Source organism: Cottoperca gobio, chromosome 9 (genome assembly GCF_900634415.1).
Source record: "Cottoperca gobio chromosome 9, fCotGob3.1, whole genome shotgun sequence".
Taxonomy (NCBI): Eukaryota; Metazoa; Chordata; class Actinopteri; order Perciformes; family Bovichtidae; genus Cottoperca; species Cottoperca gobio.
Window position 1 is genome coordinate 6,057,428 of NC_041363.1, and position 12,526 is coordinate 6,069,953.

At 42.1% G+C, this 12,526-nt stretch overlaps 1 protein-coding gene across 2 annotated transcripts; it reads left to right on the plus strand.

Moving 5' to 3' along the window:
• Positions 1-4,940: 4,940 nt before the first annotated feature.
• On the plus strand, positions 4,941-12,526 carry zfand5a (zinc finger, AN1-type domain 5a). 2 transcript variants are annotated; one of them, XM_029439728.1, is made up of 6 exons: positions 4,941-5,269; positions 8,630-8,791; positions 9,405-9,507; positions 9,619-9,704; positions 10,243-10,371; positions 10,522-12,526. In XM_029439728.1, exons 1-6 carry the CDS (start codon positions 5,239-5,241, stop codon positions 10,668-10,670), a joined length of 660 nt encoding a protein of 219 aa, XP_029295588.1. In that variant the 5' UTR covers positions 4,941-5,238; the 3' UTR covers positions 10,671-12,526. The 2 variants fall into 2 exon arrangements, with proteins under 2 accessions (XP_029295588.1, XP_029295589.1); XM_029439729.1 differs by having other exon boundaries at positions 4,941-5,198.

A 12,526-nucleotide genomic window follows, 5' to 3' on the forward strand; every position in this document is an offset into this window, starting at 1 on the left:
TCTGCAACTTTCCACAAGAACCACACTTGCAGACACACACACACACACCACACATTTTCACCCACTGTGTTATTCCAACAATCATCCAGATACCCATGTACGGTGAGGTTTGTGTGTGCAAAGAAGGGGGGAGAAAGGAAGAAGGAGAGGGATTAGACAAGAGTGTGTGTGCTGGGAAAGTTTGGGGGGACTCCTCCCTGGTCAGAAATAACAAGAAACACATTCATGAGAGATGTAGAGGAGTTGTGTAGCAGCACGAGTGAGGGACTGAATGGTCAGTAGGTGCTGATTCAGCAGATCACATTCATTTGATCCGATTTTTGTTTTTCTCTCTCTATTTATCTCTCTATCTGCTTTATGTCCTTTAAGTTTCTTTCAGAATACATAATACCTTCTTGACACTTTTGCAGATATGTGACTCCTGTGTATTCAACCTTGTGTTTTCACCTAGTGTTTCCTCAACAATTACAGCAACAGCCGTGTAAATGGAGCTGGAAGTAGCAATGATTTACAACAAAGCTGCCCCTGGTCTCCCCAGAATCATACAGACAGGCACCCTCTGTTTGTGAAATGTTTCTCTTTACTTGTGTTAACACACACACACACACACACACACACACGCACACACACACACACACACACGCATACATACATGCATACATAAATCGTCGCCCCTTTAATGAGGGGCTGCACATGAAGTTGAATGTGGATGGAGGAGGGTGGGGGATCAACTTTTGAAGCAATAGTCTTAGTCAGCCTCAGTGCAGAGCTTATCAAGCCCCGCACACAGCTTATGTAAATGGTTAAGCTGCCATTTCCACCAGTAGCCCCTTTATCAACAGTGTCTCACCACACCGACGCCAGACACAGGCAAGCTGTGCCTTTGTGTGTGTGTGTGTGTGTGTGTGTGTGTGTGTGTGTGTGTGCGTGTGTGTGTGTCGGGTGGGACAATATCTGCCTAGTAACTACAGACAGGCTGTTCCAGATTCACAAAAGTAATCCTCACACCCACATACACACACGCACGGCCTGAATGCTCAACAAAAAGCATAGCTGCGGATTGTATATGCATCTGTTGTCATGGCAACATTGTCACTTTCAACTCCTCACATGTGCCTGTCATGGTTGTGGGAAATAATTATCGTCCCACCACTCCCCCATTACACCTAACCACCCACACACACTCAGCAATGGTACCAAAACCTACAAACACACACACACATAGAAGCCAAGCTATGACAGCGAGGGGGATGGGTAATGATACTCGACACCTCCCACTCTCCTCAGCTGCTCCCTCCCCTCACTGAAACCCACGAACCTTCACACAACAGACATACACTTCACATACACATGCTCCTTCTTTTCTGCTTCTTTGTACAGGCCTGCATTAACACAACACTCACACACAAAGACCTCAGTGTGAAACACACACCAGGTTTCCCCCTTGCCTTCCCCCTCCCTCCCTGTGCCTTCTTTACTCACATATGAAAAGCTTACAACAAGTGAACCATACTACTACATGGTTTGTGTAAAAATGCTACATGATTAGTTTTCTATCTCGCCTTACAATCCCATGAGGAGGACTTTAAATCTGAACCATGGCTGCCTTTCAGTGGTTCTCAATAGTTTACCCTTTGCCATCATTTAATTACAGCAATTACTGCTCTCAATGTTTGAGGACCCTCCCCTACAGAAGAGTATTAGGGCGTAAGATTTATTTTTTCTCATGACTGACTGGCAGTTATAATGAAAGTTAACCGTAATCTTTACATTTCAAGCTAATTCTCAACATTTCGACTTTATTCTCTGCATTTTGCATTTTTCTTCCTTATGCCTGATTTCCGTACTCTCCCTGATACCTTGGTTGTAAAGTGTGTGCAAATGAACTCACTGTCATCAAAGAGAGTGTGAAAAGCCTGGAAAGAAAAGCAGAAGACGACATTAACATCATGTGATTATTGAATGAATGAATGAAAATGAAGTGTGAAGGTGTTACTCAGATTGCCACTGGCCATGCTGCAGTTATAGTGACTCAGACAATCACCAGATGGCTTTTATCTGTCAGAGTTTATCTGACTGAAATTGATCAAATTATTGCTGTTGATCAATGTTATCAGTTATCAGTTCTCCTCAACCCCCTTACTGTTTGTGAGAAGAGAGATACATTTACACACTTCTTTCCTCCACAACTACAAAACAGAATATATTAACAAAAACAGTAGGGTGATTTATGACAAGTTATATTTGAAAGGAAACAGATTGCACACTTGTGCTGTAAAAATATATTTATGTGATTGATTTATTTTGTGTGTGTGTGTGTGTGTGTGTGTGTGTGTGTGTGTGTGTGTGTGTGTGTGTGTGTATTCCCCTTTAAAAAGTTAGGGGAAGATCCGCAGCAGCAGCTACTTTTACTTTCACTTGGCGACACCTTTTTCCAGTTTCATCATGAATTCTGGTTTGAACTGGAGCAAACAGAAGACATTAGCCAATGGCTTCCAGACTGTACTATTCTTCTGGGTTTCCACGAATCCACTCTCTTATAGATAACAGTATGTTTCCTCAAACTCACACACCCACACGCAAACACCACAAGGTCCTACCCAGAGTGTTTGTTTTCTGCTCAGCCTGGCCTGTAGTGCCTGGGGTTGTGTGTGAGGTTTCACTGACAAGTTGTGGGAACACATTGGGACTTGTTGGACCTGCAGGGCAAACTTTACAGCAATGACACACTGCAAGGGAGTGTAAGGAACATGTTTCGCAAAAACATAACCAGTTCATGATATCCTCTGGTGGTTGTTGGTGTTAAAAACAGCAGGCTAAAGTAATATTTGATCAGATCATGATCATGATATGGTACATTTTCCCTCAAAATACGTTTATCACCAGAGCTGTAACTAAGATTTTAGAAATACCGAAGCCAAGAGTCCAAAGTATCCAAAGTTTAATCCCATCTCCACAGAAACTATTTTCTTTCCCCACTTCTTGTACAATAATTAAACTGTTAAATTCTTCTAAATGTATCTCCCTACACAAATGTCTTGATACTATATCAAATGATTCCTCACAATGCCAGAGGAATATTATTCTGGTGGAGAAATGTGAAATCCCTGTGTTTTTATACTATCAATACTAAAATAAAAATGTGGACTCAGTCATAAGAAAGTGTTATTTGTGTGTAAAACCGTAGCTGTAAATGCCCTTTCAGATTATTTAAAAAAAACTAATTCGCTGAAACAAAACTGAGGCCATGACGTCAAGTTCTTCAGTGATTGCTACAACCCTGTTTGCCAACTGAAACTGATGAAATGTTTCACAATCATTATCTGACAGTACATCCTGAAACTGTCCTTGTCTCGTCTCTTGGTGCTGTTCTACCCTTATCTTATGTAACCTCCTACGAGACATGTTTACACACACAGTACGTGTGTACGTGGGTCTTGTACATGTTTATTTTTAAGGACCAATACAAACCTTTGGATTGACAAACATGTTTCCAAAGTGAAGATATTGAGGCCAGTTGAGGCCTCACTTGGGCAGTATTTTCTAAGAGCTGTTTAACGGTTAAGATTTTGTTTTGGGGAAAGGGTTATGTGTTCAGTTTTGCTGTTATGGTTGTGGTTGCATAAATACGAGTAGCACATAATTGCAAATTAAATTACCATATTATCCACTTTTATTACTTTTTGATAGGCATGCCCCCCCCCGGGACACAGAGATGTGGCAACACAAAGCCATACAAAAACAAAAACAACAACAAACAAAGAGACGCAAAGCAATCTTTTTGTAAAATCTGCATTTGCAAGGGGGAAAACCGCTTACTGTAGACAGGGGTGTCGTCTAAAATTCATGGTGGAGGAGGTGGGAGGGGGTTACCCTTTTTCTTACGGATTAGAGTAACAAACCCTCAACATTTCTATGCATGCCCCTGCTAGGGCCTAATGCAATATGTTGATGAGGGACCTCAGGGGTGGGTGAATACAAAGTATTGTTCAGATACAGGTTTCTTTTGTATCTATATTAGCATCGATAGGATGATCTGTCTTTGAGTAGATCACGCTCTGGGCACATGAAAACTCATTAATTCACACATAAAACATATTTTAGATTACCTGATCAAATACAGGTTATTTTTTATATTTATCTAAAAGTTCAAAGTAACGTTAAAATAGTAAAAATAAATGCCTTAAGTTTGACAAATCATTGAATATAGCTAATGAAAATGTATTCCGAACTGGCCTATAAGTGTATGCCTATATATGATAGCTCATTAACCAATTTTAATCATTAAAAGGTACTGGTATCGGTATCAATATCTGTGGTCCTGGCCCTGATATGACTTGGTATCAGTTTGAAACCAAATGTTGTGGTATCACCCAACCCCACCTCTTGTCCCAGAAAACATGTTGACACTCTCAATGTCAAAAAACAAGAGTGTGTGTTTGTTTGTTTGTGTGCCTGTATGCAGGAGGGAGGGTGGGCAGCCGAGTGCCACCCTCTCCCATAACACACAGGCTTGTATATCTTTCTAGTTATAAATATTCCTCTGACATACATAATCATACTAGGTGGCAGGGGGGGCGAGTCTGTTTTAACAACAAATAGTGCCATGTCACAGATATAGAATCTACTACAAAGAGGCATTACCGTGGGATTATCCTCTTAATCATATTTTTTAATGTTTTATTCCGTCATGACAGCACCATTATTCATATATGCATTCATATTGGTGGATTACTCAATAAATACATAAAAGATTCGTGGCCTTGTAGGAGGATGACGAATAGATGTGTAATAACGCAACACTGGCTGGGCGCATGCGCACAACCACCCCCCCACCGTGTCTCAAAACTGACTGTACATAGCGCTCGTGGGCTCCGCGGTCAGCCAATGGCGACACGTTGTTTTACCCGTGACATCATCCGCCACTCCTCTTACTAAAGAAGGAAACAAACATCTATCTAGAAGAGACGGGAGAGAAAGAGAGAGAGAGAGAGAGAGAGAGAGGTAGGAGGGCGAGGAAGGGAGAATTAAACCCACCTTAAACCTGTCTGACACGAAGGACAACGCCACTTAAACACAGCTAGTAACCGTTGAACGACGTAAACCAGGACGTGAAACATTCGACCTTTTTTCTTCTGCCCAGAACAAACGGCTACTTTTCCTGACGTCTCGCGAGAAACTTCATCGATTTTTAGCAGGTGATGATCTTGGATTATTGTTTTTTTTTTCTTAACAAGGATGAATTTTGAAGGGAGCTCATCTTGTGGAGGTAAACAACGAAAAGAGGGGGGTTTTAAAAAAGTAAACTGATGTTCGGTCACGGCGACCTTTAACGGTGGATTGAAAGGTCAGGGGGGTGTATGTATGCGTGATGGTATTGTATGGTAAACAACATTTTTTTTTTTTTTTTTGTATTTGGCTCTGTGAAGTTGTCACCACCATCTCTTCTGTCTGGAAGTAATCACAAGCCCCCCAAACGTGACTCCGTCTGGTTCAGGGGGAAAACAAGGGAGGGAGCTAGCTAGTTGCTGTATCTGTTTTTCTATTTGCTCCAAAGCTGGGGGATGGGGAACCAAAGCCAGCTAATTCCTATCTAGAAATAGAAAATTCATAAGCCGAATGTGCAAGTAGAGCGAGAGAGTTGCTCTAAACTGTACTTTAGAGCATTTACTTAAATATTAAATGAACTGCCAGGACATCTTTGCCTAGTGTTTGCAGTTGCAGTTTGGAGTAAACGAGATTTTGCTCGGCGTTGAGAGCTGTGTGGCAACCACCAAGTCGTTTCTAAGTACTTAAGTGTGATTTAAATAGTCGAAGGTTGTTAACGTTGCTTCGTGGGAAAACACGTAGAAAATAGTTATTGGTAGAAATACTGCGAGAAAGGAAGAGCTACAAAATGATGTCTAAACAGGAAGCAGAGAGATTGCAGACAAAGGAGGAAAGAAGAAACAAAGGGAGCAGAGACCACACTGTCTAGACTGTGGGTTATTTTAGCAAACATCAGTGCTGTTGCCTTCCAGTCGATATCTGAGGATTATTTACAACAGCGTGTGTTTTTAAAGAGAATAATTTACTGCGTGTAACAAAACACAGTGGGCTTTTTCTATTCTGTCCTTCAGTGTGACTCAGTAGTTTTCAGCCCAGCAGGGCCTGAAATATGAGCTAACGTTAAGCCTGTGTCTGATACAGGAGCACTGTCTTCCCCTTTTGTTTGCCAGACATTTTCCCATATATGTTGAGTTAAAATCACTTGGCGACCGAAATGGCACAATTTCAAGCCAGGCTAGTTTTCACATTTTATTGCTAGGAGTTTTTTTGGATTTTTTTTTGTGAAAGGAAGTTGGTGTGAATGATTGAGACTGGTAACCTGCCCTGGAGCTGGAAACCCCCTGACTTACCCTGTCGGATGTTCAGTATTTCACAATACACATTGTAAATGGCACATTTAAAACATTTCACATTACTGATGAAACAAGACATATGTATTTGTTTTTCTCATGAGCTGTAATTTAGCTATCCAGGTTGGATGAATGAGTAACTACATTTGTTGATAAACTCCAACATTAGCAACAATCAGTTATTGTTCATGCCTGTCATGTGTGCTTTTCTCCCTAAAGGATCTCATTTGATCATCAAACATTTAAAACTTGCATGCAGTGTATTAATGTCAGGTTGAAAGCTGGGTGTATTTAAACGTGGGTAACATGAGAGGGATTTTTACCCCCTGCTGTATTCTTGCTTGTGAGAGGTCTTGGTAAAGGTTAGGTTAACATGCCTGCTGTTTGTCTGACAGCTGGGTCCAAACGTGACAGCTGAGCTACACTGTCCATTGTTCCTTTTGTATCAGAAAGTCAACAGACCTGGTTAATCAGTTCACAGCTACGGTCCTTGTCATGTTCTTTGTTTTATCATCAGATATGACGTAGTCACAGTTTAAATTAATATCCTCCCTTTTGGGAAGCAGGTTTCATTCAGAGACCTTGTCCAGGAATGTGGTGTATCAATGTGTAGCTCAAATCCTCTAGTTCAAGTGTAGCTGTCAACATAATAAACTGGTATTGGGTTCAAAGGGAGTGATACTGATGATCACATGTAAAGAAAAATTCCTTTTGAGTTACACACAACCTCTAGCTCAGTCTTCAGTCCTGTCTGGTGTTTTTCAGAAGTCAGCAGTTGAACACGTGACTCAAAGGGAGAGAAGGTCTTTGTGGGCTTTTCCAAGGAAACCCTTTGTTGACACGCCAGTGATAGCATGCAGGGATAGATAAAGAGCGGAGGAGGGGTTGGAGGGGGTAGCTCAAGATTGAATGGCGCTTGTTAGTCTGTTGGTGAGGCCAGGGTACCTCGAGTGAACTGACAGGACGTTCTGAAACAACTGCCAGCCTCTCCTGGAACATTAGGCTCGCCTGTCCTGTTTGTGTCCGTGACCAGAATAAAGAAAAGCGTCACACCAGCGCAAGCAAATTACGTTGCAACCATATTACAGCACGACAGGGCCAAAGGTTGTTTACAAAGGATATATGGTTCTGTTGCTGTGTAGTTGTTGACAGTGTTGTTTTTCTTTTCTGGAGAGGTCTGGTACCAGTCGATCAGGCTATTTGTAAAACAGTCAGGGCAGGAGTGGCAGACAGGATGCCTTTTACCCAGCTAATCTCGGCCTTCCTGTCTGTCTGTTTGTTCATTCATCAAGGTGTTTTTGATCTGTTGCCTCAGAGGCAGAGCCTCCCATTACACAACTTCCTGCTGTATTGTATAGAATTGCAGCTGAGCAGGGCGACAACGTCATAGGGCTACACGCTTTGCCAGGTTACGCAAATATACACGCTTGTTTATGGGCGTATGTGTGGGGAGAGAGGACTCGGGAGGTTGTGAAATGCCTTGTGTGGCAAGTTTCACAAGGTTACTTTCTGTAATTGGCGATCTACTTTTGTTCCGCTTTATTCACTATCTTGTGTCTTTCTGGTAAGAACAGTATGTCGTTGTAACTGCTGTGTTTTTGTTTGTGAGTCATAGCTTTGTGTCTATCTGAAGGACTGGTGAGGCAGTGTTAGTAATTCTGAAGTCATTATTCATCAAAGAATTATCATGACACACGATGCTGACACTTATAACACAATAACCTTTAGTAATGAAGAAATAACTCAGTGGTGCCAATTTTGTGGCTATGATTAGCTATTGGGACAGGGAACAAATGATGATGAGATTTTCCTAAAGCTGTATACAGATATGAAAATGACAGATGGTGGGTCAAATGTTAGGAAGCCATCCCAACTCTTCTCAGAACTGTCTTTTTTCGTGGGGGAGGAGATGATGCGAGGAAAGTCTAGCTTCTGCCAAGGTGCTGTCCCGAAAACAGCAGCAAGTGTTGTTTGTTCTCTGGACTTCCTGTGGAGAAGCGTTCATTACTGTGTTCAGGCTAAAGGGCAAGTCATAGGAGACGGACATGTCTTCATATTATGACTTCTGTTATCCGTGAGCTCTATTGACACACGTTTCTGTGGTACCAGATTGGTTAGATGTCAGTGTCTTTACTGGGAAATGTGTAACACATTGCTGTGTTAAAGCAGGAAGATGCTCTCTCTGTGCATCCGTCAGTCTAATGCTCACTCTGTTTCTCTCATTCTGTTAGACATGGCCCAAGAGACGAACCAGAGCCAGGTGCCCATGCTTTGTGCCACAGGCTGTGGTTTCTTTGGCAACCCGAGAACCAATGGCATGTGCTCCGTATGCTATAAGGATCACCTGACACGGCAGCAGAGCAGCGACCGCATGAGCCCCCTCAGCCCTATGGGTAAGTCGGTTCACAAAAAAATACAAAAGATGGATAGTTCTGTCTCTGTCTCAGAAAGAGTGAAAACAATTGCAAATTAAATTGATTGCAGAAGCCCTTAGTTTGTGATATAAACAAATATATGTACAGATGGAGATAAGGAGCGACTCAAGGGAGTGTAGACATTGTTTTGAAATGCACCCAGTTCGAGGCAAGTCAGTGTATTTCTCCCCACCCCACCCCACCCCTCCACTTTGTGTAATGAAAGGCAGCTGTTTTCTTCATTACAGTGTTCAAGGTTAGGTGGGTGTTCAGTCCTTTAGACATTTCTAAGGTCAAACACTGTTTTTCAAACATGACAAAGTAGAAACATCATCCTGAATACGGCTTTGAGAAGAGAAATTGGCTCAATAAGTCGACTAAAGAGATTTTAAATTATTTATCTGGAGTAAATGAGATGAGTTTGTTTTTATTTCAACATCATTAGATTAGATCTCACAAACATGTTTGGGTTTTCTTGGTATACAAAGCATTTTTCTTTTAATTCACCTATGATTGCACTTTTGTAGTCTTTTCAAATGCCATTGTGTCCTGCTGAGTTTTGTCTCATGGAGTTCACTCTGTTCTCACCCAGGCTCGGCAGGCAGTCCTACTTTAGAGGTCTCAGCCATCCAGAGACTAGAAGCCAGTCTAGCCAAGGTTGATGCCTCCCCTGCCTCTTCACCAGACATGTCTAGGTCAGTATTGGCTGTGATTGTTCGAGGTAGTTTGTAATTAGTGAATGTGAGCCGGCTAACTCGTTCATTTTCTCCTGTTGACCCCACTTTTTTTTCCTTTCAAACCTTCAGAACTGCTCAAGGATCTCTTCCTGTTACTCAACAAATGACAGAGATGAGCATTTCGAGAGAAGACAAGCCAGAACCCCTAGAGCCTGGTAAGACGCACATAAACACACATGTAGTAACAGACAGGCTCGCAGACATAAACAAGCAGGCATTTGAAACGCGGGCAAAGAACAGACGCGCACAGTTGAACGCTCACGTACACATTTCTTGAGGCCAATACTGGAACCACTGTAGCCACAGTCTATTTTTGATGCTTCGCTGCTTCCCTTGAACCCAACTGTTGGTTTTACTTGCAGCCTCCAAGAAAGAGAGGCGGCCTAAAAATAAACCTGTTTAAAAATACCTCTACACCAGAGGGCATTCTCAGGTTGTAAGCTGCCAGCCTGAGGCTTTCTCAGAGTAGTGTAGCATTTTCTGCCAAGAACAAAGGGGGGGCAATTTCAGAGATAAGGAACATAATAATTAGTCATTTGGGGAATAAAGTACACACTTTCAGCATGTCTTATAGAACTTTGAACACAACTCATTAATCTGCTGCTCTTGCTGATTTAAAGATATCAGATAATGGCAAATTAAACGTAGCATGACTAATAAGTGTTTTCCCCCTGTTGTCTTTCTTTTATGTAGTTGTAAACCAGCCTGCTGCTTCTAGTCCTTCTCCTGTAGCTTCTTCCAGCAGTGAAGAAGGCAAGGGAGACACCCCCAAACCCAAGAAGAATAGGTGCTTTATGTGCCGCAAAAGGGTGGGCCTTACAGGTGAGCAAGGGGGGGGGTGCATGAAATGCAAAACATTTTATTCCTGTCAGTGATTCAGATTGTGATAATTGGTCGCAGATAGAAAAACAAACCGTTTTCTCTCACCACCTCTCCTGTTCTAGCTTTGACCCTTGACCTTTGTGCTTCCAGGGTTCGACTGTCGCTGTGGCAACTTGTTCTGTGGCATCCACCGGTACTCCGACAAGCACAATTGTCCCTATGATTACAAGGCCGAGGCGGCCGCCAAGATCCGTAAAGAGAACCCCGTGGTGGTGGCGGACAAGATCCAGAGAATATAGATTTTACAAATTACCAGCAGCGGCGGCAACGATGACAACACCTTTGACAAAGACTGGAGAATGAGTGTGAACCTTTTTGAAATGAGCACTGGCATGAGTGGCTAAGTGAGGATTGAAAGGACTTGATTTACAAAATTACAGCCTCAAGAAAATGATGGTGAAAAAAGAAGAGGAAAAAATGAAATGAAAAGATCCTGTCTGAGGGAGATGCATGAATGATCACTTTTCTCCTTTTTTGATTAATTCATTAGTTTTGTTTTATCCTATTTTCTGTGGTGTGACTTTGCCGCTGTTAAGTCCTAAGTATTTTTTTTAAGAATATGTATTGTCTTATTAAGAGCAGCCCAGGCTAACTGTCCAGGATAGGCTGTGCTCCTCTCACCCAAACCAGGCGCCATTTTGTGCCAAACCGTAGACAGCCATTTTACTAAGACCCTGCCATGTGTCAGACACTAGTGGGTCTTTCAAAGCATTCAGACCACACAGTAACAGTCCACACGAGTTGTGTCCCTCAACCTTTGATCTTCTTGTTCTGTGCTCCGTTGGTACTGGAGTCAGTCAGCGTTTGGAGAACCGTACAACTGTCCCCCACCATGCACAAGGGGCTTTGTTACTTTGTCTCTGTCTTTCCTAGCTTTACCTACCTCACAGCTGCTGTGTTAAGCTTTGTTGTCTTCCCTTTTACTTTGTTTTTCATCAGCTTCGACCCCAGCAGAACAATGGATCCTCTTGATAGTCAGCCTCAGTGACCCTCTGATCAGCATGTCTGTGTTGACTTTGATCGGTTTGATTGTGATGAGGCTGTTTTCCATTATGGCTGGAGGTATCATGCTAGACAGGGACAAACGAGTGACTCCACGTTTCACTGAAGCTAAACCTTTTCAATGGACATAATGGGTAAAGGAGTTCCCCATCTGGTCTGAGCTCATGCTGTAATCGCTGACGCCTGGTGCAGGGCTGTGTGTACCATGTGTGGCCTGAGAGGAAGGCAGGCCTGGTTGGTGAATTTAACGGACTATGTTGTAGGGGCATGAATGAATGGGATAAATGCATGAGTTACTCTTCATCTGCATAAGTGTTTCAGAAATATTTGGCATCACTCACCTTCTAGGGTTTCAGACATTTTATTTGCTGGGACAATTATCTGTTATGTTTTTATTAGCTTTTTTTTCTCTCTTCCATTGATATTGTACTGATGTTAGCGCATGTATTCAGTGCATTTGTGGAATTAGGGTATGTGAACCATGATTTTATTTTTATTTTTAAATGCGCTAACAGAACATTCATGTGAGCACAGTGAGTGAGTGAGTGAGTGTGTGTGTGTGTGTGTGTGTCTGCTGTTCCCCAACCCTTTTGTCTGTGGAGCTACCCGGTTTATCAGCACATGTTTACAGAACTACAGGAGCATGCCAGAGCTAGATTTATGAAAAATAATAGATATCAAGATTAGATTTAACTTCTCATCTGTCTAACAGCTATTGGTCTGTGTGTCTGCTTTAGAGCACCGTAGAGAAGTGTGTGTGTGTGTGTGTGTGTGTGTGTATTTGTGCGCGTGCATGTGCACATTCCTGTGCAAAAGTGTGTTTTTCATGGCTGCCTGACACATTGATACCCACGTATGTTTGTGACTTGTGTTAATCCCTGTTTTTCTCCCCTGTAAGGATGTTTTTCATTTAAAAGACAACTGTATGTATCCGTTTTGAGTTTTTCCTTTCTGATTCTTAGTTATATGCAAATTTGTACAAAAAATGAAAAAACAACAAACTGTGTTGATATTTATGTATTACATATAATCTTGCTATCCAGCATTACGACAGAATAGTATCATGTAAATAAAACTGTACAGAGAGACATTA